General features: G+C 53.2%; 2 protein-coding genes across 3 annotated transcripts in view; one reads left to right on the top strand and one right to left on the bottom strand.

Moving 5' to 3' along the window:
* Nucleotides 1–15,439, bottom strand: part of ABCA3 (ATP binding cassette subfamily A member 3) — a 37,589-nt gene extending 22,150 nt beyond the window's left edge. Inside the window, exons 1-10 of one of the 2 annotated variants that reach the window (XM_045784664.2) lie at nt 15,253–15,439; nt 8,865–9,073; nt 7,688–7,906; nt 6,837–6,935; nt 6,458–6,722; nt 5,481–5,608; nt 4,647–4,812; nt 2,228–2,487; nt 626–742; nt 280–400 (exon numbers count right to left, since the gene is read on the bottom strand). In XM_045784664.2, the coding sequence (XP_045640620.2) occupies nt 280–400; nt 626–742; nt 2,228–2,487; nt 4,647–4,812; nt 5,481–5,608; nt 6,458–6,722; nt 6,837–6,890 (1,111 nt within the window). In that variant the 5' untranslated portion in view covers nt 6,891–6,935; nt 7,688–7,906; nt 8,865–9,073; nt 15,253–15,439. The remainder of the gene's footprint in view (nt 1–279; nt 401–625; nt 743–2,227; nt 2,488–4,646; nt 4,813–5,480; nt 5,609–6,457; nt 6,723–6,836; nt 6,936–7,687; nt 7,907–8,864; nt 9,074–15,252) is intronic. The other variant, XM_087853409.1, reaches the window with a different exon arrangement.
* A 1,043-nt stretch (nt 15,440–16,482) lies between these two features.
* The window catches only part of LOC123783797 (ATP-binding cassette sub-family A member 17-like), a 74,077-nt gene continuing 63,424 nt past the window's right edge, over nt 16,483–27,135 (top strand). The window contains exon 1 of the mRNA XM_087865789.1: nt 16,483–16,766. The gene's annotated coding sequence lies outside the window, so the exon portion shown is untranslated. The remainder of the gene's footprint in view (nt 16,767–27,135) is intronic.

The following is a 27,135-nucleotide window of genomic DNA, read 5'->3' as shown; positions in this document are numbered from 1 at the left end:
CACCACGGGGACGCGCCCACGGGCAGGGACAGGCCCACCCGCGGGGAGGCTAGGACACTATGCAGGTGGGAGAGCAAGGCTGGGACCGCTCTGCACACGCAGTGGAAGACATGGAGCAGCCCCTGCAGAGCTTCGGGAAAGAACGACTCAGGCACCCCCCTGAGAGCGAGCAGAGCAGAGCACAGCCCCCTCCAGCTTCGACTCCCCCAAAGGAAGGCGCCAGGTTTCCAGAGACGGGGGCCGCCGAGGTGCCCGCGGTCCTGGGGGCAGGACGCTCACCTTTGCTGAAGAAGGTGCTGACCATGAAGCTGAAGGAGATGGAGGAGATGGCGAAGCATAGCAGGAAGACCAGCACCAGCGAGGGGTCGCTGTGAGTGAGCACCGCCACGTCCTTCTTCACCTGTGCCGCGGGGCGTCCCGTGGGTCACACGGCCGTGGCGGGGGAGGTGGGGACAAAACCAGGGAGACCTTAACCGTTGCCGGCCTCAAAGGAAACTGGTGAGGGCGGGAGAAGGGCCGACTCGCCCTGAAAGCCCTGAGGCGAGGCTGGGGCTGCCCGGGTGCTGCGGCGCCCCTGGCTCTCCCATCCACGCGACCGCCACGCTCTCCGCGAGGCCACACTCACCTTGATGCAGAAGAGCAGGGTCACGAAGGAGACGGCCACGAGCAGGAAGAGGAAGAACAGGAGGAACCAGGCGCTCCAATGCAGCCAGCTGCTGAGCCCCATCATGCGCATGTACTCCTGGGGAGAGAGCCCATGCACGTGCTTGTATGAGCCTGTGCGTCCCCGCGGACGCGCCGTCGCCCTCAGCCGGCAGGGAACGACAGCCCACAGGCCAGGACACACGCTCACCTCGTCTCCGTGTGCCATCATCCCTCGTCCTCCTCCTCTCTCTCTCCCATCTTAGGTACGCCCCCCCCACGATGCCCGCCCCGCTCCCTGCTGGATCAGCCCACCTTGCCCCTCACACTGCGTGCTTCCCACCCTCCACTTAGATTCAACGATCATTCAACATTCCGCCACGTTGGTTTTATCCACGAACCAGTGGGCATAAACCTTTGCTTCTGAGCCATTTTACATCTGCTGCCAACCCTGTCCACGTCACACCACTGCACCACCAACACGTCCAGCACCCACACAGACAGCACCCCATCTCCTCTCCCGGCCCCCACATCACACCACTGCACCTCTGTCACGTCCAGCGTGCACACAGACAGCACCCCGTCCCCTCTCCCGGCCCCCCCATCCACATCACACCACTGCACTGCCGTCACGTCTGGCGCCCACGCAGACAACAGCCCGTCCCCTCTCCTGGCCCCCCGTCCACGTCACACCATTGCACGGCCGTCACGTCTGGAGCCCACGCAGACAACAGCCCGTCCCCTCTCCTGGCCCCCCGTCCACGTCACACCATTGCACGGCCGTCACGTCTGGAGCCCACGCAGACAACAGCCCGTCCCCTCTCCTGGCCCCCCATCCACATCACACCACTGCACCACCGTCACGTCTGGCGCCCACGCAGACAACAGCCCGTCCCCTCTCCTGGCCCCCTTCTTGCAGCAGCTTACAAGCCCCCATGATCACACAGGTGGTGCCTCTGAGAATACGCTAAGTGTCACAGGCGCTGCCAAGGGAAGAGCTTCAAATAAAGTCTGGATGATTTCAGCAGTGTCGTCGGCATGAGTATATGGGTGACGCTCTCGTGCAGGTGTACTTCATTAAGACAAGGACACCTTCCATACTCCTTAACCCTCGTCCCACTGTGCCTGGCAGTGCAGACCTACGGCTGTGCTTGACCCGTGCAGAGCGAACTGGCCTTCTGCACAGCCATGAACTGAAATGCGTGGCCTCTCTAGGGTGGCTCTGTTCAGCAGATACTGGATGTGAGTGGTACATAATTTAGAACTTTATAGCGGCCACAGAAAAAGTTAACAGGAACCGCTGAAATTAGTTTCAGTGCTGTATCCTGCCTGACCCAGCACATCCAAACCGTGGTCTTTCCAACATCTCACCAACATGTGGTGCTTTGTCAGGGTTTTAAAGACCTGGATGCACCGGGCTTGATTTCATAGAAGCCGGAGATCGCTGGTGCCATGGTGGGTGTTCACCCCACGCCCGCTGCACCTATGGCTCAGCACCTGGGGTGTGGCACCCCCCCCCCCCCGCCGTGGCACCGCGCCCACCCCCGACCCGCAGACAGTGGGAAGCCACACAGAGTGTGGCTACCTTCAGCTTCCTCTCCTTCTCCTGCACGACGGCCCGGATGATGGTGAGCGAGCTGTAGGTGAAGCTCAGCATGAGCAGGAGGGGGAGCTGGTACTGGATGGCGACCAGGAAGGGATCCGAAATAAACGGCGGGTAAGGGAACCTCTTCGCGATCACCGTGAGCTTCTCAAACAGCTGGCGCGCGGAGGCGTTGGCGTGGTACTGCATGATGGCCCTGTCCACCGCGTGCTGCACGGCCAGGAAGCCTTCACGGATGTACCCTGAGCGCGGAGCAACGGGAAAAGCCACGTCAAGCGGTCTGCTCGCTCACGGAGCCGTGTGCCCTGAGCTGTACCGGGGTCTCCCTGGTGGACAGGGCCACGGAACACCACCACCTAATGCCCCATGGGGGCCCCGGACTTCTAGTTTGTAGGGGCCATCCTCATCTCTGACTCACGGCCCCTTCCCGCACCCCCAAGGCCAGCCAGGCAGCATCTGTCTGACCCTCTCTCCCGCCTCCCTCGTCCACTTTGGAGGACATCAGTGACCACGTCGGGCCCCCCAGGATGATGAACAGTAATCCTGCTATCTTGAGGCCCGCTGAGTAGCAGCCTTACTTCCATCCACCCAAGCTAGCGCCTCGAAGGGAGGCAGGCGTCACAGACCGAAGGCCGCTGCTCAGACCTCCGAGGGCTCTGTGCTCTCTGCTGGCCCTCTGTGACCCCCTGCCATATGCTCTGTAATAAAATTCTGCCGGTGAGACAGGCCTGGGAAGAGTGACAGACGGGGGGTGAGGAATTCCAGTCCAGAGCCCGGCCTGCCACAGGGAGCCTAAGGAAGGAGTGGGCACAGCCTCAGGAGAGCAGAGGGCAGAGAGGGGCACATGGGTGCAGGCATCCTCGTTCATAAGATACAGTGATGTTTAAAATACCCAACGTCCTCTAACACGGAACTGCCAGCAGCCTGCGTCCCAGCCCCTAGAAGAGAAAAGCAGTACGACACCCCACCCCCACGTGGGGGTCACCAGGGCTCCCTCAAGTTCCAGACTTTTACAGCTGCGACAGCGGTAGGTGCTCGGGGAACGTCACCCACTGCTGCACTGGGTTGGGGGTCAGTTCTTATCTTCACAATGGACCTGCCGCACAGCCGGCCGTGTCTCCATGGGACACCCAGGGCCATGGGGCCAGGGGAGTGGAGTCCCATGGCGGCGAGGGGCAAGGCGGGGCTCGGGCCCACGTGCCGCGCTCCCGCAAGGCTCTGTCACGTCAGCCTGGCTTGGTCATCACCACTGCTGTGGCTGCTCCGCGCTCTGAGGAGTGGAGCCATCACGTGTGGTCAACCACACCCCCCGCTGGGAGGTCTGTGACGGTAAGCAAAGCCGGGGGAACACCTTCTGCAGGCAGATCTCCTTCCTTCTGACTCCCTTCGGGGACCCCGTGGGTCTGACGTGTGGACACGGGGCTGGGGGTGCAAGCCAAGAGCGTGCTGTGGGCCTGGCCCACATCCCTGCCACGGCTCAGGGACCTTTGTGTGCTTGTAACTGGCGTGGACTAGCGAGTCTTCACCATAAAAAGACGTGGACCCTTGTCCTCAGCTGAAATGTTTTCCCCAGGCTCCTACTTGCTTTTCCTTTTTGGTCAAATTTCGCGTTTGTACCTCGTGAAATCTGCTTCCAAACTTAGGAAAGTGTCCCCCCAAAACAGGATGACAGTCTCTCCTGCTGCTGGTCCCAGGCACCAGCGATAGTCTCTAAACACTGGCCGCAGCCTCCCTTTCTCCTGGCCGCCTGGGGCTCCGTTTCAGGACATTCCTGGTTCTTCCCACCAAAGCCTGAACACAGTCTGTGTCCTGCGGACGGTGGAGTCCTGTGTTCTCCACAACACCCTGCCACTGCCCGGGGCCCACAGAGGGGTCCCAGCTACTCCTTGCTCACCCCCAGCTCCATTCAGGAGGGCAGCCATGCTTCGGGGGAGACGCACATGCGGAGTGCCTGCCCGGCCCTCACGGGACAGACCAACACGCATGACGCTGAGGGGCGCAACGAGCCACGAGCCGGCTTCGGAAAGCACCCCACTGGCACAGGCAGACCCCGGACAGTTGCTCCAGGACCACAGGGCTCCCGAAGCCCATACGACTGTGCACAGCAAGGCCTGGGAGGGAAGGAAGTGTGAGGCCACACCCGTGGACGTGACACCAACCGCGGCCTCTTCAAGACTGAGACACAGAGGTTTCCTTCACGAGCGCGCGTCCTCGGGGACAGCGCCTCTGCGGACCTAGGAGTGTTTTAACCCATCCGAGCCAGCTTTCCCAGGTGCTTCCTCCCCTCTACCGGACCAAGACCAAACAGCCCTAAAGGAGCATTTCTGTGGAGAGACGTGAGGTGGGGCCCCGCGACCATCCCCATCAGCCATGGGAAGGGGACGCGGCCGCGGCTTCTCACCAGGTTCTCCGCCGTCGGGGGACGCGGGCTCCCGTGGTCCTGGGTTTGGGAAAAGTGGGAAGAGGGAAGTGGTGTGCCATCCCTCCGTCTCTTTCAGGAAAAAGGAGCCTGTTTGGGTCCACATGTAGTTTCTTCGTGTGTAGCTGAACCGTAAGTGGTATTTCACCTACGGGAACAAAGAGAAAACCGCCTGCTCTGAGGGATCCAGACAGAGAAGCAAGTACCATGTCCAATGAGAGACAGTTTAGGGGCTTGTTACCGTGAACTCCCCACCCCCGCAGCCCCCCGCAACGTCCACGGGGTCCCGGAGCGTCACAGCAAGTAGCCCTGCCCTGGGCGGGGACAGGAACTCCCGTGGTGCGCCCCCAGGGTGTTGTCGCCAGCCCCTCTTGCCGTTCACCTCCAGAACTCTGCGCCAGAGGTGTCCCTGAGCATCAGTGGAGAGTCCCCAAAATAACGCTGGAGGAATTGGATCGTTTCCTGGTCTTGATGCCATCAGATAGGAAGACTGCTTGTGTTTTAAATATCTAACTGAAATTCTACTGCCGCTGTCCGGAAGTCCCACGTGTCCGCTCCCCCCCCCCACTTGATGGTGCACAGGGGACATGTGGGAGGACTAAGGGGTCTGCAGCGGGTGGCCGCCTGCCTTCTCTAGGCTTTCCCAGTGGCACTGGCCCGACGGGCTAGAGCAGCATCAGAGTGCCCTCGGCGAGGACCCGCACCGTGATGCTGGCCCCATAGTGAAGCCAGGCATTGCCTCGCGGGTGGGCAGAGCCCCTTCACAGGCTGGGCTGGTTCGGGAGGGAGAGGGGCTTTGCAGGGCGGGGTCCTCACCGCCAGCGGCAGGGGCTCCCTGCTGTGGTTGAAGGTGTGCTCGAACACCACAGCAGCCAGCACGTTGGAGGAGTGGTTGTTGTACCGGATGTAGTCCTCAAAGTCCTTCTCCGAGGGAAAGCCGCGAGCTGTGGGAGAGCAGCAAGTTGCCCAAGTACCTGTTCTACTTGGAAATTGGGCCATTTCGGGTCATTTTCAGTAAAAGACTGCAAATGTCCAGGTTTCTCTAGGGCTTTACACCCCTGTCCTCAGAGTCCAGATGGCTTTCGTGGGGGGCAGAGAGACTGGCTGCCGCAGGGACGGGCGGCACCCCGCTATCAGGGTGGCGGCGTTTCTGGGGAGAGCTGGAGGCAGAGCTGGTCTGCGCCCTCCGGGGACGGCCTCCCTGCATGGGGTGGCCTCTGTCTCGGGCCACGTGGGGTGTCGTGAAGATTGGAGTGGACACTAATGTCGTGTGTCACACGGTTTCTCTATCATCAGACCCCACGCCATGTTAAGGGCTTCCCCGTCATCGCTCCATGTGGGCCAAGCCTCCCCCCGAGCATGTACCACACGGCGTTCAACAGGCCACGGGTGGCAGACGCCAAAGAAGAGGTGGGAAAAGCGATAACACTTTTCATCCTGGAAGCAAAGAGTGAGGCAAGTGGACAGGTGTGTGTACTGGGCGCGTGTCCCTCAACAGGCTTCCCGATGCCTTTTCTAGAACTGTCCCCCCCAAACCGCATCCCAGGAAAGCCTCTGGCACGGCCCATGGAATTCCAGAGCTGTCCCCACCGTGAAACGTCGGCAGCGACTCCAGGGCCCAAGCTGCTGCAGTCGTCCCCACGTGGCTCCCCTCGGCCCTCAGAGCCTGGTCCCCAATTTATAATGCATGACCCACCAATGAGGGCAGATGTGGAGTCTGGGCACTGACCGGGGAGGCTCACCCGGGTTCGTCCCCCAGAGCCGGGCAGGAGGGGAGCCAGAGGACACCTCACCTCTCATGTTGATGACCAGCGTCCTCCGCGCCATCTCCGTGACGGTCCTGACGGCGTCGCTCCGGGATGGGATGTAGGCGAGCTCCCAGGCGTCGCCCGGAGGGGGAAAGCTGAAGAACAGGGGCAGCTCCTGGATGGACTGGCCAGGGTAGATGGTGGCATTGGGCACGTTTTCCGACTGGATCTTCAAGCGGAGCCAGATCAGGATCCCAGAGAACAGCAGGGGCAGGAAGAGCTCCAGGACGGTCACCAGGACTTTGCGCTTCTGCAAGGGGAAGGGAAGGCGCCGGCTGGGGGAGCACGAGGCTGGCAGGGGTCACAGGGCCCTCCCTCGGGACACCCCTCCTGGGGCCAGGCGCACTGGGGCACGCGCGCCTACCTGCACGGTGTAGTTCTTCCAGAGCAGAAGGGCCAGCTGCCTGAGCACGGCCATCTTCGGGCTGATCAGAAGGCCAGGTGTGCGGCTGCCACGGTGCACCTGGGATCCAGGATGGGAAACTCCCCTCAGACACAAGCCCTCCTCCCGCATCCCCACGTTCTGGCTGCCACCAAAGATGCCAGCTCCGCTCCGTCCGCTCACGGAGAAAGCGCCTTGCTAGGCAGTGGCCTCGTCCCCTCCCGAGACACACCCTCAGTGACACTCTCTATGGGCCACGTGCTGCTGGAGGGGCACTCATCCTGCAGTAAATGCCACGCAGGTGTCCCCTGTGGTCTGGATGAATGTGCTACCTCTCTGTGCATCCCCATCCTCTCTGCTGACTGGCCACCCCGGCCACAGCCACGGCCACAGGCTGATGAAAGCAGACTTGGCTGGCAGAGAGCTGCAGGGCGGGGAGGAGAGGCCCAGGAGGGGGCCCCCGTCAGCCTCGCTGACCTGGGGGACAGGACGCAGCAGGCAGACACGTGGGTGGAACGATGGCCCTCGCTCTCCTGCCATGAGCCCTCAGGACCAGTTTTTCCTGCTTTAACCATGAATGCTGGTATGCGGCCTCCACGTGACAGTGGTCACTTTCCTCCAGAGGAAATCTGCCCCATGTCACATAGGAGCATTATGCTTAAACCTGGCACATATGGCCACGCAGCGCTGCTGAGAGGCTGTCCTACGTGAGACCCGGCAGAAAGGAGAGCGGGGGGTTTCTAAAGGTCTCCTTCCAACCGGGGGAAATGCATTTCCCTAGACTTCTAGTGTGAGCAGCAGAGACCGGAGCCCAGCGTGCATGAGACACTCACCTCCTGCAGAAGGAGGTGGTCTGAATGAGCTCAGGCGGACCCCACGGTGCACAGGACACGGCAGCACCGCGCTCTGGAGGCTGCGGGCATGAAGGCCGGGGGCGGACTGGGCTGCGCCCACCCAGGGTGGGCACGTGGGCAGCAGGGGTGGAGGGAGCCCCAAGAGCTCTGCGGTGGCGAGGACGCAGGGGGTGGGAGAGGCCCCTGGTGCTCACGGTCCTGCAAGTGGGGAGAAGCCTGTGTGATGCACGCGGGAAGTTCTGAGCCCAGTGAACCGGCTCCACATGCAGGCGGATGTAGCCCCCCCCCCCCCCCCCCCGCCAAGCAGGTTGAGAGAGCGCAAGCCCTCAGACAAACGCCCCCTAGTAAACGCACTCACGCACACATGCACGCTGGCAGCACGGCCTGGAGGACCTGCCTTGAGACCCTGCATGTAGAGCGTCTTCTCACAAAGGCCAACTTTACATTGGGCCTCAACCCGTTGAAAGTCATTTCTACTAAAGCTCTTTTTAAAATTAAACTCGTACTCTTTTAGAAAAGATGTGGCTGTCCATATCTGTCGGACGATAGTTACTCAAACTCCATGCTTTAAAGGGTACTCAGTGAACACTCGTAGAGAACACAGTTGCAAGAAGTCATTTACAAATTGACCTAAAATATGCTTTTAATTAAACCACATGGTTAAAACATGAAGAGATTAAAGCCGAAACAGCATGAGGTGCTATTAAGTGGCAACTTAATAAATGATCCAAATTCTTTCAAAATTAACAAGGTGGAAAAAGTGTCATAAAATCAGCTCCAGACAGTTAATAAAAGAATATAAATAAAAGAATTAAAAAAATGAGACCCATGAGGGCCTGTGGTTTATAAAAGGTTTCCAGAAGTGGTCTAGGCCAAGAGGGGAAGGCAGTGCCTCCAGCAGGGCCTGCCACCCCCACGACCCAACCTGGCCTGGCCGGGGTGAGCCTTCTTCCTCTCCCAAGAAGGGAATATAAAAAGGTCACAGTTCAAAGAAGTGTTCTGGTCAGACTTCAGGAGAAGTCTGGCCAAGAAAGGACACAGCCCCGTGCTTACTCCTGTCTCTCCAGCCCGAGGAGTGGGGAGGACAGAAAGACAGACCGACCACATCCCTACAGTCCCCACGAAACCGAGAGCAGCACCGTGAGCGTGCACTGACCTGGGTCCCGGGAGAGGCTCCTGGCTGCGGTCTCCCTCTGGGGCTATGGCAGAACTGGCTGGGAGGAGGCGGCTCTGTGACCAGGGCTCTGGGGTGGGGCCTGCGGGCCTCTCAAGTGCAGCGGGGTGACGGACGCCTCACGGGACATCAGGAGGGGCCCGGGACTCGCTGGCATGACTCTCCCAGCACCTCTGGGCAAAGGGAGGGCACTAGAGCATAATTTGGAAAATAATGAAAAAGCACCTCTCACTGAGTTAGAAAGTGAACAGGGCAAAACAGATTGCAAGTGTGTTACTTAAAACAGAGCAGATCTGATAACAAAGAAATATGGATGCAGGGAAACAGAGACCGCAGGGTGGGCTTTGTTCCCTCCTGATACGAGGAAATATGAGGAGCTTTCACGTTAGACATGCTCACCCAGCCCTGGCTTCTGCCATCACCACTCTTCCACAGATGAAGAAAGGAGGAGGAAGGACCCAGCCCGGCTCACACGGCAAGAAAGCCGCGAGCCAGGACACATTTCTAACCCTGTGTGGTCCTAAAACTAAAATCTTTATAAAATGTTATATATTGCTCGCACAACGTAACGTTAGAAATCAGAAAGAGAAAGTATTCCCTGAGCCCCTCCACCTCTGGAGGTATTTATCAGTCTCCCTGTAGCACCCGGCGGGCTGTCTCGTGCGTGCCCGGCTGCGTCCCAAGTCCCACCGAACGCCTCACTTGCGTCTGTTCTGTTTGAGCAGAAAGGAATTTAAAGGAGATTCCCAGAATTACAAAATCTGGACAACTTTCTGGTTATGAAAGCAAATGTACACGAGGAAAGGAAGTTAAAAGTTCCTCAAAACACTTGACACTGAGGCACAGCGTCCCCAGAAGAGGCGATGCCCGCCAGGCAGAGTCAGCCCCGCGTTTTCTACTCTAAGGCAAACACTCAGGTGGGGTCCACTTGCAGAGCCGCCTCCGTCCCACAAGAGCGGCTGAGAGCTTCCCCTCCAGGGCTCACTTCACTCCTCCAGGGACAGAGCCAGGAAGGGAAGGGAGAGGTTTTTTTTTTCTTCTACTAAAAGGCTTGTTTGCTTACTGTTAAAATATCAAACATTACACAAAGTGTTGAGTGTTTTGGTGTTTGCTCTTTAGGTGAGCCACTGAATCGGTCCAGAGTGAGTGCATCCTGTGGTCTGTGGCCTGCTAGTTTCGGGGAGCTCTTGGGATGACACACAGGATTTCTCTAACGAGGGCTTTTCCAGTAACGTTCATGAGTTTAAGAGCTACGGGTCGTGCCAGGTCATAAACATCTGTGGCCGCTCGGGTGCATGCTCAGAGCCCGGACACCTCGGCTTCCTCGTCGGCGGTTTTTTTCATTCCGGGCTTGAATCTGTCATCCTCTGTCTATGTGCCCATGCAAAACAGGCTTTTACTTCAGCATACGTGGAAGAGAGCGGCGTTAATCTTCTAGAGAGGCCACTCTCGAGGAGGCCTCAAGGCCAGCAAGCGGAAGTGGACAGGGCCCCGGTGCAGGGCACGCACCCTGTTATGTCACGAGCTCCCATCACATCCCGAGCCCAGTGCATCTCCTTCCAGGGAAGCCTGAGTCTGCCCAGGCCTGGAGGACGGCATGGTGGAAGGAGGGGTCTCCACAAAGCCAGGCCTCCGCATGTCTGAGCATAGCTCTGCCCTTTCCTCGGGTGTGGAACAGAGACAGGGCCTTCCCGGTGGCGCTGGCCAGGACTCGGCACTTTTCCTTAAGACCGAGGTTGGTGAGCACCCAGCTCAGCCAGTAAAGCATTTCCTTACCGACGTGGGGAGTCCACAACAGCGAGTGGTAGTAAAGGTCTACGTGTCTCCACTCCAAACAGGTACTTAATGAAAGCTGTGGGTAGGATCTGCGGTCAAGACAAAAAAAACCACTGATTCCTCCCACAAACATCTGCCCAGTGCTTGCTGTGCAAGGGGTTCCGGGGGGTGTGGAAATGGAAATCATAACATTCCCAACCCAAGATGCTCACAGTCCGCGAATGCGTCCGTGTACTGTAACTGCTGTAGCTGGAGCCAAAGGTGGCATCGCGAGGAGACATCGCGAGGTTCTGGAGAAGACTGAATTCCTGTGTGTGTGTACGACGCGGGGGAGGCTCTGGGAAGGCTCCAGGGACTGGGTGACCGGGAAACTGGTGTCGGTGTTGAGTGTGCTGGTAGCTGGGGGGGGGGGGGGGGGCGGGGCGCGGGAAGAGGGTGTGTGGGAGCAGCCGGTGGTTCCGAGCACTGGGCAGGGAGCAGCAGGGAATGAGCCAGAAAGGGAAGCCAACCGAGGCCTCGGATGCTGTGCCAAGAAGGCAGTAATGCTGCTCTCCAGGTGTTTTGTTTGATTGTTTACCCAGCACACGATCTCATCTTTTGGGGGGGAAGTGTGTTTTTTTTGGGGGGGTGCACAATAAACAGGTGAAATTGTCTAGTTCAGTGGATTCTGCAGATGCAAAGTCTAAATACCAGTCAACACTGTAAAGCACAGGCTGAGAGCAGCAGGGGCCTTTACAGTGTGAGGTCCCCGCCAGCGAAGCCCACCACCGGCCTCCGAGCAGGGTGCGTGACACCATCTGCTAGAGGAAAGGAATGGTGACAAACTGCACTCGGAAGTATTTCTCTTTAAAAATGAGGGGAACATTGGCTTTACTGATATTCAGTAAGGAAGGACCCTGGCACGCCTGCGGGCCTGTGTTGGCGGCCACGCACCCTGATGGGGACGGCAGCCCTCGCCCGCTGGGTTATTAAGCTTCGCACGCATGCTGGACATCATGTGATTCAGGATATGACATTCAGGTGGAATTAAAACACACAAAATCATGGCCGAAGCGTTACGATACTTCATAGGGATTTGGGAAGTCACCGTGAATAGCCTTGGTGACAGGGAGGGTCACTGGTCATCTCAAGACTTAAAACTGAAGGAGGAAATACATATTTCCTTTCAAGAAAAGTTCCAAATCTGGAGGTCCTTTTCTTTTTTCTCCAGGACAACGGACCGCCGCCATGTGTCAGCTAGCTCATTTCTTTTAGGCCGACACACTCTAATCTGTCCCTTCAAGGAAAAAGTGACAATGAGTGAGAGTTGCGGCTTTTCAAAAGAGCCTGGGCTAGGGATGGAGCACTTATGAAAAGGGATGTGTGGAGCCGGTGTGGCGCGGGGCAGCACCATCTACACGCACACGCACACGCCAAGAGCATCCGGAGCCCAGAAGCTCTGCCTGCCCCAGCCCCTGAACGCTCACCCCCCCAGTGCAGCAAGAGCCCTCGCAGGGCTGGTGAGCGGAGGGACAGGCAAGTCCTGGACTCCCAGCACAGTCTAGATGGCTTCACGAGGTTCACGGCGTTTACCAGTGACACCACCAGAACCAGGAACCGAAATAAACAGAACCCAGAACCAGACTTTCAGATGAGGACTTTGGGTTCACCAAGACATTATAAATGGGATACAGACTTGCTCCCGTGGATTTCTTTGAAAAACAGCATACAGGATGGGGCGCCTGGCTGGTCCAGTCGACGGAGCATGTGACTCTTGGCCTTGGGGTCGTGAGTTTGAGCCCCATGATGGGCATGCTGATTACTTAAAAAAATTAAAGCAGCGTATGTTTTTATGATTGATCTAGTAGCACTAATACAGGAACCATTTGATTGTGTTCACTTTGGCTCTCGTCCCTTTTAAAAGTCTGTATTTGTGTGTGTTTCTCTGTCCATGATATTCAGGACCATGGTATATGGCTTTATTTTAGAAATAAATAAATGAAATATATGGGAGTGCAAACTCAAATTCTTTTACACGTAGCAGTGCGCAAGAAAAACCTTGCGGAGGATGTATTTATGCAAGTGGCTCTTGTGTTGATGAGGTGGGAACAAATCCATGAGGCTCGGTCACTGTCCGAGAGCCCCAGGAGGCTGTGGTCACTTGCATCGGAGGCCCAGGCGGAGACATGGTTTGCTGGCCTCGTGCTCAGCAGCACCACCCACCCTGTCCAGGGTTGGGGCAGCTGTCTCCTTGGGAGCATATGGCTCTGAGTTCACAATGAAGCTCCTGGCAGGGGTCGGTGGGGTGTATTTTTAAGACAGGAATGTGGCCCAAGGGAAGCTATGAGGCGAGAGGTCCACAAAAGGTGTGCCGCTTCCTGCTTTGCTCAGCCCTGCTGGAGCCTCGGTCCCACTCTTGTCCTGGCAGCGGCTCTGCTCTCTGGTGTAGGAAATGAGGTAATGAGGCGATTGAGGATCCCCGGGGACAGGTAACCATGGGTCTTTGGCAGCAGGCTCCTTACTCAGCTCCTGCAAAGGTACTTGTCTGCCTGTTGACTCCACATCTCTGAGCCATTTGGGGGGACGGGGACTGACACGCCATACACTTTCCCAAGGGGGTCTGGGCCTCCTGGGGTTTTGTCTTCTCGGAATATCATTTCCCAGTGCAGTCCCAGCCCCACTGGGAAGCAGCCATGGACAATCCTGGCCCAGGGGTTCTTCATCCCAGCTGCACAATGGAATCTTCTGGGGGTGCTTTAAGACAGGAACTGACATCAGAGGCCTACCCCCTGAAGATTCTGACCTCTGGCCTGGGCATGGGACCCGTCCCGGGGTGACTCTACCATGCAGCCAGGGTTGAGACCTTCTGCGCTGGTTGGAAGCCACCCCTCCGCCTCTGGACACCTGCAGCAGCTTTTCCGATGTCTCAAGTGGCACTTGTCTCATTCGGTCTGATGTCACAGTTGCTTGTGAATAAATCATTCTCTTTAGCTCCATCCTAAGGTCCCCAAGAGCAGGAACCACATCCAATTAATCTTTCCATCATGCACAGAGCCTTGCCCATCCTTTCCCCCTGAGTTCTAGAATGTTTTCTTTCTCTTCTCCGACTCAACAGCAGACGAGTCTACTGTCGTCTTGGGAGGAAGGGCTGGAGAATAGACAGTCAAGTGGGGAGTCTTCTTGGGCCGTCCCCGTTAAGACTAAGTCAAAACAGGTTCCCACGAGATGGGCACATGCACTGTGTAAGGCTAGTGTCTCTAAAAAGCCACCTGAGCTGATCTCTCTTGTTCTAAACGGCTGTCTCGTTAGCATGATGGGAGAGCACCAGAGGGGGAATGATGCCATCCTGTTCGTCCAATATGATGATCAAGTGTGCAATTAAAAAAAAAAATCTGCAAGGACTTAAAAAGAAGAGCAAGGGGATTCCCAGGGCATCCATTTTTACCTATTTTCCTTTTTTCTTATGTTCCCTTGATGCAAACTTTCTAGAGGAAAAGAGCCTTGATCTTTTCAAGTTTACACAAGGCAGCACCCGACTGTTCAGAATCAAATGACACAGTTGCTCAGGAGAAAAAAGCCAGCGTGACTCACTTGCACCCTGCCCAGGTCCCCGTTCTATCAGGGAGGGTCAGCCACCCATTCAACAAGCGTTTCTCCATCCCCTGTTCTGTGCCAGGCTCTGGCTCTGTGCTGGGAACCCAAGCCCTGAGCAGACCTGGGCCCAGCAGTAAGTGGGCTCACAGTTCAGGAGGGGTCAACAAACACAAACACCTGGTAAGGCAATGGGCTTTCATTAGGCCACATCCAAGGAAGTGAGGAGGGGGCCCTGGTTCGCACACCGAATGTTCACCAAATACGCCACCGTCCTAAACCTAGTGCAGGAAACGGGACCTGCCCTCATGAAGCTACAGTGTGGTGTGCGAATGCCAATACCGGTGTCAACGCAAATTCGTACCACAGACCCAATGGCCACAGACCCCAGGGGTTACTGAGGGCTGTGGCAGGCCTCTCCACCTAGACCAGGCGTCCCCACCTTTCTGTCTGCCACACAGCTCCCACCATGAGCGCTGGACCACTGCCTGCCCCCTCCCCCCCCAATTCTGGCTCCTGGGAATGAAGGGCTGGGTGCAGGCCGGACTCCGGGGTGGGACGAAGCACTCCCACCCACCCACCCAGGGAATCTCTGCACAAGGGATGAGCCAGCAGGATCCCCGCGGCCCTGCCCCGCGCTCTCGGCCTGGGGGCTGTAAGGCTCTGGCGGGCGGGTGCCCCGAGTGCCTGCCTGCCAGACGAACACCAGCGGGTCTACCCTCCCGGCTCGGTACAAAGGGTGTCGCGGCGCGTCCAGCTCCGGGGTCCGCGGTGGAAGCCGCCCGCGGGGAAGGGGACACGCCCAGAGGCTCCGCGGGAGGGGAAGCCTGAGTCAGGGCGGCCTGGAGCTGCGGCGCCGCGAGGTGCACCTGCCGGGCGGAGCGGCGCGCGGGGGTGGAGGGTCCGGGGCGGGCCGACCAAGCGGGGTGCGGTCGCGGGGGCAGGCCGGCCGGGCGGAGGGCGGCCCGGAGCCGCGAGCTCCGGGAGCAAGCGAGCGCGCGCGGCGGGTCCCGGCGGCACTCACCGACCCTCGGCGCCAGGGCGGCGGCGGCCGGCGCGCTGCCCTCTCGCGGGGTCTCCTGCCTCAGGCCCGGCTGCCCTCGGCCTCGCGGCGGAGGCGGTAGCAGCGGCCGGTGCTGACAGCGGCTGGGCCGCCGGGCTGGGAGGGGGCGCCTGCAACCAGCGGCGGGCCCTGACCGGGCGGCTCGGGTTCCTGCAGGGGGCGCGCCGGCCGGCTCGCGCGTGCGCAGTGGGCCAGCCCTGCGGGTGCCCGGCCCACCCGACGCCCGGCCCCGCCCGCGCCGGCGCAGTGCCCGCGCGCAGCCGCGCGGCCGGCAGGAGGCCCCACCCCGGGGCGGGGCGGGGTCCACCTGCCCTTCGGGGCGGCTGGAGCAGTCGCCTCCCTAACTTCGACCTTTGCTGGCGGTCCATCCACTCCCCCCAGCACTTTCCATCTTTGGGCGCGGGCCTCTGTGTCCTGGAGGGAGGGCGACTGGCCGCCTTGGGCCTGGTGGGGACTGCGGGGGGAGGTGGGGAGGCCCAGGGCCTGCCGGATAGAGGGTGGGGAACTTTCTGGAAAACGGCGAGGCCGTTTGGAAAGCGCAGCCTCCTGCGGTGTGTCCAGGGTCATGGGGCAGAGTTAAGAAGGGCGGGGAGGCCTGGGGGTCATGAGGCCAGGTTGGGGTCACTTTAGTTGGAAGGTTGTGGATTAGGGTTGGTAAAATCAGAAGCAAACGGAGACCAGCCTTGCGGGGTCCCTGAGAAGACAGAGCCAGTTTAGTCCCCGGGGCAGGGCTTAGTGTCGCCCCTTTTTGGCCCGGCGAACTTGACCCGGGCTGTTTCTCGTTTGTGTCTCTGGAAACGATAAGCAAAACGTGAACTATTTGCCAAGGTTGATGGGTGGCGAGCCCTACAAGTGCAGTATCGTAACTGAGCGCTGGGAAGGAGAGTCCTGCTGCCCTGCTGCGTGCGAGGCTCTATAACCGTGCGCCCCCACCTCCCTCCGTGTTCCTGCTCTGCACACCGAGTTTTGGAGTGTGCACAATTTTTACTAATTACGACTTCAGTAATTCATTGGTTTTACTTTGGCTCTTTTGAACAACCTGTGACACCTCAGACGGGAGGGCTACAGGTCAGGCAGGGGGCACCTGGAGCTGAGAGGTCACGAGGCCAGGCAGGTATCACCTGGGACCAGAGGGTCCCTGAAGCAGGGTTGGGGCCACCTGCGGGGTGGTTGAGGTCGCGTGGCGGGGGCGGGGCTGGACTGGGCGAGGGGCCTGGGCCGGAGTCTCGTGGGCGGTGGCGGCTCGGGGCCAACAGTTGCCGCGGGCCGGCCCACTTGGGTTCCCAGCGCCCGGACTGAGCGCCGCCAGGGGCCTACGACTCTGGGTCCTCCGTGGCATAGGCGCACCTGCCGCTCGGCTGCGTCAGCGCTTCCCGGCAGCGGTCCCGGGCCGCACCTGGGGCGCCACCTGCTGCCGGCCCGGCTCCGGCCGCGCCCAGCGCACCTCTGCGACCAGGACGCGGCCGATCGAACCGGTAAAGTAATGACCTGAGTTGGGAAGCTTCTGTCACTGCCACCCCAAGACTCCTCGGGATTAGCGATAGAGGTCCCTGTCTTTTACTCTCTGAAGTGGTGCTGTTTACTTACGCGTTCGTTGGCTTCTCTTCCCTCTGTCTCCCTCACTCGAGGGTAGGCTCCATGAGGAAAGGGACTTGTCTAGTTCATGGCTACATCTCAGGGTCCTGGGGTGCCTGGCAGAGAGGAGGCACTTGGTAAATATTTGTTGAATGAAGGGGTCAGAAGACCTGACTTGGAGTCTGGACACGGCCCCTTGACTAGTGCAGGCTGTTCAACTGACCCCTCTGAGCCACAATCTCCGGTCCCCAAAATCAAAATGATAATAGGACTAGTAATAACACCAAACTCAGAAGTATTTTGCTTTCGGGTCAAACGAGAAAATGCGTAAACATTTATCCCGATGCCTGACACATAAACACCAAAGAAGTGGTAGTGCTGTGTGAGGATAGCGGGACTTACTACCCTGGTGTAGTGGGCAGACAAAAATGAAGCAAACAAGACCCAAAAACAACAACAGAAAACCCAACCGAACACAATTACGATTGAGGTGGAGGAGTGGATTATTACTATGTTGCAAGCATCTTAAAAACCGTCTCTCCCCATCATTGCTCACAGCCTGCACCCCCTCCCTGCCAGCCCAGGTGTCTGCCCAGAGACACTATGAACCTGGCTGACCGGTGTCTTCCTCATTCAATCTTTCTTCTTTCAAGAACCAGTCCTTGCCATTTCTGACTTACACTGGTTACACCTTGCAATTTTCCCCAGCCCTTTCTAAGCCTGAAAGGGTTCTGCATGACCCAATCCAGGAACAGAGCAGGCTGACCCAGACTTCCCTCAGGAGGAAGGTGAAAGTGGGGGGGACAGGAAGAAGGACCATGCAGACCAAGAGAGACACCTGCAGAGCAGTGATCAATACCTTTGTTCTTGATCCTGTTAGGGTGCCTGCATGGTAATTATTATTATTAGTCACTACAATCATGAACTGAGAGGGTGTAAGGCCACTGGTGAAGGAAGACGTTCTTTGGGAAGAGTCTAGGCTCGGGACACCTGTTCACAAACAACTGTCCACGGGGGTGGCCCTTTTGCTGGACCCTCAACCATCCCTCTTCTGCTCAAGGCTCACTCAACCAAGATGTGCCACCTGGTATTCTTCCAAGTGGATGCCCAGATAAGGGTCATGATTTGTTCAAAGTCACACAGCAGAGGTGAGCCTGGAGCCCAGGTGTTCCGGTGTTCAGGCTCCTGGACTCCTTGACAGGCTCTGGCAGGTAAATTACTCACATTCATGTAGTGTGAAAACACTCCAGGTAATTAGTTACAGGGATGCTCCTTGGGGTTCCCGTGGCTCGGACATTTCTCAAGATCGATGGCAAAAATTAAGGTGCATGGTGACACTCAGAAACAAAACTTATGGCCTTACGGAAGGCAGTAAACCTTGTCATTGCAAAAGTTGGCTAGCAGATCTAGATGGATACTTATACACACTCTATGCATTTTAAAAATGGAACCAATATGTCAGCTCCTATTTCTTTTGCAGGGACACAAATACTATCTCCCTATCCATCTGTATCTATCTGTGCTTCTATATGCACTTTCTGGTACAGCAGTGCCCACGTTGGTGGTATTCAATGCAGAATTTTAGAATGCAGCTCCTCTGATTGTTTCCATAGGAACGATGCTATAATTGGAGGCTTCGTTCTAGACCAAGGGCTGTACACATACTCCTTCGTCCAGCGATGGTGAGGCATTAATATTGTAGTGATTAAAACCGGTTATGGACTCTGGCCACACAGCCTCGAATTGAATCCCAGCTCTTAATGCCTCACGTAACCTCTTTGTGCCTTGCTTCCCTTGCGTAAAGTAGGGAGCACATAGCACTCACTTGATAGGACTGCTGTGAGGATCCGAAGCTTCGAAACATATGGAATACTTCAAAAAGTGCTTGGCACTTAGCAAGGGCCCAGTTCCTAGTTTTGGGGAGATTTTGAGTAAAGCCTTCTATAATAATTTGTATGTAGTTTCTTGTGTAAAGATTTTTTGTGTGTTTGAAAATAAGAATTCTCATTTTACTTGGGTAAAAACTTAGGAAAAGGATCGTTGAATTGTATGTAAGTATATGTTTGGCTTTATAAGAAAATACAAGAAACTGCCAAATATTTCCCCACATGGCTGTACCATTTTGCATTGCTCCTGGTGGTATATGAGGGTTCCAGTCACTGTAACTTTGCCATCACTTGAAAAAAATCTTTTCCAGTCATTCTGGTAGCTAGGTAGCGGTATTTAATTGTGGTTTGAATTTGCTTTTCCTATGACGTAATGCTGAGCATCTTTTCATGGGCTTTTATTTGCCATACATATATCCTTTTTGGTGCAGCATCTTTAAAAACTGGGTGCTACTTTTCTTATGGTTGAGTTTTGAGAGTTTTATATGTTCTGGATATAGCTCCTTTGTCAGATAAGCAGTTTCCAAATATTTTTTCCCAGGCTGTGCCTTGTTTTCTCACCCTGTTAATCTTTTGCAGAGAAAAAGATTTTAATTTTAATGAAGCCCAACTTATTAATTTTTCTTTTATGCTTTTTCTGTCATAGCTCAGGAATCTTTGCTTAATCCAAGGTCACAGGGATGTTCTCCTGTAGGGTTTTTTATTCCTAGAAGTTTTAGAGTTTTAGGTTTCACACTTAGGTCTATGCTGTATTTTGAACTGATTTTGTACAATGGATTGCGGTATCGATCAAAGTGGATTTTTTCCCCATACAGGATTCCAGTTGTCCCACCACCCTCTGTTAAAAAGATAATTCTTTTTCCATTGAACTGCACCTTTGTCGAAAACTGACCGTATTTGTGAAGGTCTATTTTTGAACTCTTCTGTTCCACTGGTCTGTGTGTGTATCTTTGATCTTTTAGTCCGGGGTTTGGCACGCTTTTTCTGTAAAGGGCCGGATAGCTAAGGTTTTAGGCTTTGCATGGCAAGAGGCAAAATTCAGGGTATCATACACATGTATATGAGACATGTTTCCAAAAGAAAATTTATTAGTGACATTCAATATAATAATTGAATATAACTTTCTTTTGCAACATATATCTACTCATGAGAACAATGGAGTTCTTTTTTATGTGATAACATATTGCTTTGCCAGGGTTCAAAGACAGTGTTCCCTACCATCAACGTTTATTGTAAATGTTTGTCTGTGAATGCGGACTGGTGATGAGAGCTTGTGTATCTCGCCATGAACATGACTTCAGTTGAGTGTCTCCATGGCTTGAAAGGCATTGATAGAATCCTGTTAGATTCCTCTCTTGATAATTTGCCTTGTAGCCTGTCATCGCCTTATAGATTAACCACAACCGGTCGAAGGGGAGGTGGAAGCTCTTCTGTCGCAGTTACACAGATTTTGAAATATGAAAATCTCCTTTGCATGTCTGCCAAGGTCTAGAAAAATGCTGCTGGAGCTGTAGTCTGAGCTTGGAAGATAGACACGCTGCAAGTTTGTGTGGGAATGGAGATTTCACTTCTTGTTTGATCTTCTGATAGCATGAGACGTGCTTCAAACAATGTTGGTGGTCATCAGAGCTCGGTAACAGTGGTTGAGGGCAGTTCTTCCAACCGTTAAAAGGAGTCAAAACCAGTTTTTGTTTGCAGTCTGGGCTGTAGCGGGCTGCGTCTGGCCCACGGGCCATCGTTGGCTTGCCTATGCTTCAGCTGATACTATATTGTCTTGATTAGTGGAGCGTTAATGGGGTAGTATGTGTCCTCCGGTTTTGCTCCTTTTTCAAAATGATTGTGGCTGTTTTAGTCCCTTTGCCATTTCGTGGGAATTGTAAAGCCAGCTTGCTGATGCCTATCAATGATACTGCAGAGATTCTGAATGGGATTGCACTGAATCTAAAAATCAGTTTGGGAGAACTGATGGCTTAATATAGACTTCTCCAGTCCATGAGTATGGTATATCTTTCCATTTATTTACCTTTTTTTAAAAGAAATTTTCATTAGTGTTATTTCATCTAGATTCTGCACATATTTTGTTGGGTTTATTTCTAAGTATTTCATTCTATCAGTATTATCACAAATGATACCTTGAAAAAACTTTGGGTTTCCATGTGTTCCTTACTAGTATATAGAAATACAACTGATTTTTGTATATTGACCTCGTCTCCTGGGACCTTTCTAAACTCACTTAAAAGTTGTAGATTTTTTGTTGTTGTTGTTGTAGATTGCTTGGGAAAATCATGACATCTGAGAGTAGAGACACTCTTCTTCTTGCCTTATTATTATTATTTATTTTATGTCTTCCTTGTAATGTTTTTATCTGGCTTTGGTATCAAGGGAATGCTGACCTCATAATATGAATTGGGAAGTAGCCCACCTCTTCTATTTTGTGGAAGAGATTGCATAGAATTAGTATTATTTCTTCCTTAAATGTTTGTTAGGATTTGCCAATAAAACCATCTGAGTCATGGTTTTCTTTCTTGGAATGCTTTTAACTACGAATATAATTTCTTTAGTAGATATAGGACTATTCAGGCTACCTATTTCTTCTTGAGTACTTTTGGTAGTTTATGTCTTTCGAGGAATTGGTTTCACCTAGGTTGTTAAGCATACAGGCATCAGTACTGTTACTGATAATATTCAGTTAATTTGAAATGTTTTCTTTTTTAAAAAATTTTTAAAGTATTTATTTGAGAGAAAGAGTGAGAGAGAGAGAGAGAGGGAGAGAGAACATGCGAGGGGAGAGGATCAGAGGGAGAGGGAAAAGCAGACTCCCCACTGAGCAGACAGCCTGACGTGGGGCTCGCTCCCATGACCTGAGCTGAAGGCAGATGCTTAACCGACTGAGCCACCCAGGTGCCCCTGAAATGTTTTCTTTATCCCATACTAAATTCCCATGTATACTTTGGTAGATATAGATATAGATATAGATAGATAGATTCTTCTTTCTTTATTGAGCTGTTACTGTCCTAGTATGATATTTTTTTAATTAATGAAGTTATATAACGACAAATTAAAAAATTTGGATAGTTTCTGGTCGTTATCTGTCTGTTTCAGAATTTTCTTGCCTGATTTCACACCTTTGGGCTTCATATGGACTTCTGAATCAGTTTTTTAAAAATCTTGTTGAAATCTTTATTGGTGCTATGTAAAATTTGCAGATTTATTTAGGAGAATTAATATCTTCATACTGACTCTTCCTATGCATGTCTCCCCAGGGACACCTTGATGGCTCAGTCAGTTAAGTGTCCAACACTTGATTTTGGCTTAAGTCATGATCTCAGGGTTGTGAGATCAAGCCCAGTGTTGAGCTGGGCGTGGAGCCTGCTTAACATTCTCCCTCTGCTTCTGTCCCTCCACACTTCCATTCCACTCCTCCAACCCTTCCCTGATTGCTCTTTCTCTCTAAGTTTTGTAAGATTTATTTATTTGAGAGGGGGAGAGAGAGAGCACATGAAAGGGGGAAGGGGCAGAGGGAGTGAGAGAGAGAATCTCAAGCTGACTCTGTGCTGAGTGCAGAGCTCTACATGGCCCTACACACACACACACACACACACACACACACACACACACACACGTAGCTTTAGTATGTTATAGGCAAGTCTTTTTCTAAGGTTTAAAAAAAAAAAAGATCCAGGAATACATGGTGAATTTTATCAAATGCCTTTTTGGCATCTCTTGACACAATCGTATGTATTGAATCTTTCGACCGATAACTATGGTGAATTACACCCACAGATCTTATGATAGTGAAAACAGTGAATCATTCCTATATTTCTGGGATGGATTTCCCGTTTGTTCATGGTGTGTTATTCCTTTCATGCACCTCTGGATTCATCAAGGGTTTTTATGTCTTTTCTTCAGTGAGAATGAGTTGTAGTTTTTTTGTTTGGTTAGTGGATTTAAATGCTCTCCTTCTCAGAGTTTGGGATCACTGTTATGCTAACAGGTTTTTAAATACTGGATGTTTTCTGTCTTTATGTTTATGGATCAGTTCAAATAGCATCAGAATGATCTGTTCCTTGCAGTTGAAAACACCTCACCCCTTTAAGTTATTTGCATTTGTCCTGCTTTGCAGGCTCTTGGACAGCTTTCTTGATTTCTTCACCGTTTATTTGCGGAAACATTTAGGTTCTTAAAAATGTCTTCCTGTATTGGATTGATTTGGTGATTTCTATTTTCCTAGGTAATCAATCACCCCAGGCAGGTGCACAATTGATTAGCCGAGAGTTATTTAAACAAAACAGCTAGTTTTCTGTGCATCGATAGTTATTTCTCCTTTTTAATTCTTGATTAATGCGTCTGTATGTTGGCTCCCCTTTTGTGTTGGCTCAATGTGCTAGTAGGTTATGTATTTTCAGGGTTTTATTTGCTTACCTATCGGCACTTCTTTGCTCTTTTCTAATCCAAACTTTCTGCTATAAAAAAGTATCTGTGATCCCGAGAAAGTCAAAGTTCAGGAAACGCATGACAGAAACCATTCTTTCAGTGGAAAAGGCTGTCACAGACTAGAGATGGTCATGTACTCTCTACATGACCTTTTCTGGCCAGAACCTCCGCTGTGGCATTTAACAAAAATTCCTGTCTGTGCATCAGCGCATAGACCGAGCATATAACGACCTCTAGCTTTCCTGTATGGGACGTATTTGGTGATTTCTATTTTCCTAGGTAATCAGGAAAGGGGGTCCTGCCTCTCCTCCCTGTCATTAGCATAGCCATTAAGCGAGCATCACACATGCCCTTGACATCCCTAACGTGGGCGACAAAGATGCTAATGCCCTATGAGAGGCTCGTCCAGCCACGTCACTGCACACATCTCGTTCTGTGAACAAGTATAACCAGTCGTGGTCTGTGTTATAAAAAAAAAAAAAAGCACATGGGGGCACCTGGGTGGCTCAGTTGGTTAAGCGTCTGGCTCTGGATTTCAGCTCAGGTCATGATTTCAGGGTCCTGAGATGGAGCCTGGATTCAGGCTCTGCACTCAGTGGGGAGTCTGCTGAACAGCCTCTCTCCCTCTGCCCCCACCCCCGCTCACACGGGCTCTCTCTCAAATAAATAAATAAATCTTTTTAAAAAATCACACATATTCCTAATGGATTTTTAATTTTTATGGATTTTAGAATCTCTGATTTAATAATGAAGGGGGACTTAGGGTTATGGATTTTCCTGTTGATAAAGTTTTGTCAAAATGGTTTTTTTAAAAACAGATTTTAGGGGCACCTGGCCGGCTCGGTCGGTGGAGCATGCGACTCTTGATCTCAGGGTTTGTGGGTTTGAGCCCCACGTTGGGTAGAGAGATGACTTAAAAATAAAATGTTTTTAAAAATTATTTTTAAAAATAGGTTTTATTTTTTAAGAGCAGTTTTAGGCTTGTAGCAAAACTGAGAAGGTACAGAGATTTCCCACAGTCCCCCTGCCCCCTGACACACACAGCCCGTGCAGACTGACCACCATTCTCTACTTCAGCTAAGGCTGCGCAGCAAATACCATAGACGGGGTGGTCTAAACAACAGGAATCTATTTTCTCACATTTATCCTGCAGATCCCAGAAGGCTTTTTTCCTATGATGCATGTTGTCTCGGTATGTAACGGTTTATGTAACAAATCCCCTGTGTGAGTACCTGGCTTTTACACCCCTTTGCCATTATCAGCAGTGATGCGGTGAATAACCCCGTGCGGTGTCAGCTCATGGGTGCACAGGTGCGCCTGCACAACAGACTCCTCGAAGTGGGGGTGTCGGCTCAAAGCAGGGAGGCTCTCATAGAAATCCTGAATAGTTGCTGTGTTGCTTATTTTCAGACCATTTTTTTTCTTTTTCTATCCTGGTCATTTGTTTTCCCAAATACAGCAGAAACGACTGTCCTGCTTACCTGGGACCTGTCTGCATGCTGTCCTCATACCCGAGTTTGAGGTGGACGGTTTGTAGTCTGTGTCCCGTTGTGCCTGTTGAATGGCTAGGGTTTCCCCCTCTTGGCTCTGCAGAAGGTTTGGAGACTGCCCTCCAGTGACCGTCCCGTACAGAAATCTCTGTGTCAGTGTGTTCACTGTGGCTTCACAGTGCATTTCCCCAACAGCCATTTAGGTTGAGCACTTTTTCATAGGTTTATTGGCCATTTGGGCACGTTCTTTGGGAAACTAGGAATCTCTTCCTATTTTTCTGTTGGGAAGTCTGTCTTTTTCTTAGTGACTTGTAGGTAGCTTTGCTCATCCTTGGCTGCATTTGCTCTCTTACTGGATTTTTAATGGAACAGAAATCCTTAATTTTGATGTAGTTCAGTTTACCCAGTTTTCTTTACGTTTAGCAGTTTGGAGTCGTGTTTAAGAAATCACTGCCTCGGGGCGCCTGGGTGGCACAGCGGTTAAGCGTCTGCCTTCGGCTCAGGGCGTGATCCCGGCGTTATGGGATCGAGCCCCACATCAGGCTCCTCCGCTATGAGCCTGCTTCTTCCTCTCCCACTCCCCCTGCTTGTGTTCCCTCTCTTGCTGGCTGTCTCTCTCTCTGTCGAATAAATAAATAAAATCCTTAAAAAAAAAAAGAAATCGCCGCCTACTTCAAGATCACGGATATGTTTTCCTATTTCCTTTACTCTTTGCATTCAGATCTGTCTTTCATCTGAAGTTGGTATTTCGTGTGTGGTGGGAGGCAGGAGTCAGGATCTGCAGTCTCCCACTGTGACGGCCTGCCGGCCCCAAGCCATCGAGCTGTCAGGAACACCCTGCTTCCCTGTCCTGCCCTGTCGGCTTTGTTGTAAATCAAGTGACCGTGCACCTGTGGTCTCTTCCTGGACTTCTGTTTCATCCGTCAGTTTGGCCACCTTTAAGTCTACTGCTTCTGATTCTCGTTTTCTACCTTGTACTGTCCTGCCTCCCTTCGTACGTCTCATTTCCCTTACTATGCTTATTTGAAGCCACTGAATTCCAAGAAGACGAGCTCTATGACTGACTGATCTTTATTAAAAAATTTTTTTTATTAAGTAATCTCCACATCCAAGGTGGGGCTTGAACTCATGATCTGGAGACCAAGAGTTGCCTGCTCCATGGACGGAGCCAGCCAGGTGCCCCTATCTTTTGATGATGGCTTTGAGCCTGGACACGGCGCTTTCAATGCACAGTTGCTAGTTGTCGTACATCACAAACGTTGAAATCAACTTTCTTTTGAGAGGAACAGTCCACCTGTGCTATCACACATTCTGAAAGATGCTCAGTGTGAAAACCTCCATCTACTGTTCTCCTGTCCCGCTCCACTGAACAGTAGGTGTGGCTGGAGAAAACCGTCATCTTCTCATGGTCTGGCTGTTTTTCTTTTAATCTGTGTGGGCCGATAAGGAGCCAAAATACCTCCTCATCTACAGTTAGGGTGTGGGTTAAGGCTGGCAAATTCCAACACCGGCTTCTCAAGAGCTCAGTGTTGGCTGTCTTGGCACACAGATATTGGTTGTCCCCTGTATTAAATTTTATGCCCATGCCCCTCTCCATGTGAGTAGGCAGTGCCCCCCATTAGAGTAGAGTTTCCTTCCCTGTCGCATTGATGCTGGAATGGTTAGCAGGTGTGTGGGGCAAGATGCTTGAAATGCATTTGTATGGTCTGGCTTGGCCTCTTGTCATGAGACCAGCACCCTCCCGCTGGGAGGAGATGTGCAGAACAGACCTGCACGTGTCCACGCCCGCTGCGCTAACAAGATACCACACACCACGTGGCTCACACAACAGAAGTTTACTTTCCCCTGGTTCTGGAACCTGGACGTCCAAGATCCAGCGGCCGGCAATAGTTTTCCTGCCATTTCAGACCCTCCCCTGGGTTGGCAGGTGGCTGCCTCAGGCTGTCCTCACCTGGTCTTTCCTCTGTGCCCGGCGCCCCTGCTGCCTCTGGGCACCCACATCTCATCTAACCCCGTAAGGACACAGTCAGGCCACCCTCATGGCCTGGTTTTGCCTTCGTCGCCTCTGGAAAGGCCCTGCCTGTAAGAGCAGTCATAGGCTGAGGTCCTGGGGATTAGGACTTCAACACAGCAGTTGGGGGGGGCACAATTCAGCCCATAACCAGACCTAAAGACCAGTCCAGCCAATCCCAGGAGGCAGCAGAGCCACCAGCAGGAAATAAAGGTCCGTGGTTGGGTTATTTGTCAGATAAGAAGCCTGCAGCAAAGGCTGGCTAATATAAACATGTCTTGTATTCACTGTTTTTTTTTTGTTGTTTTTTTTTTTTATGGAGATGAAATCCACATCACACCATGAGGCACTTTAAAGTGTACCTTCAGGGGCGCCTGGGTGGCTTCATCTGTCTGTTAAGCGTCCCACTCTTGGTTTTGGCTCAGGTCATGGTCCCAGGGTCTGCCTG

This window comes from Ursus americanus, chromosome 2 (genome assembly GCF_024610735.1).
Source record: "Ursus americanus isolate L20-20 chromosome 2, mUrsAme1.1.p, whole genome shotgun sequence".
Classification (NCBI taxonomy): domain Eukaryota; kingdom Metazoa; phylum Chordata; class Mammalia; order Carnivora; family Ursidae; genus Ursus; species Ursus americanus.
This window is presented reverse-complemented; position numbering and strand designations above follow the sequence as displayed.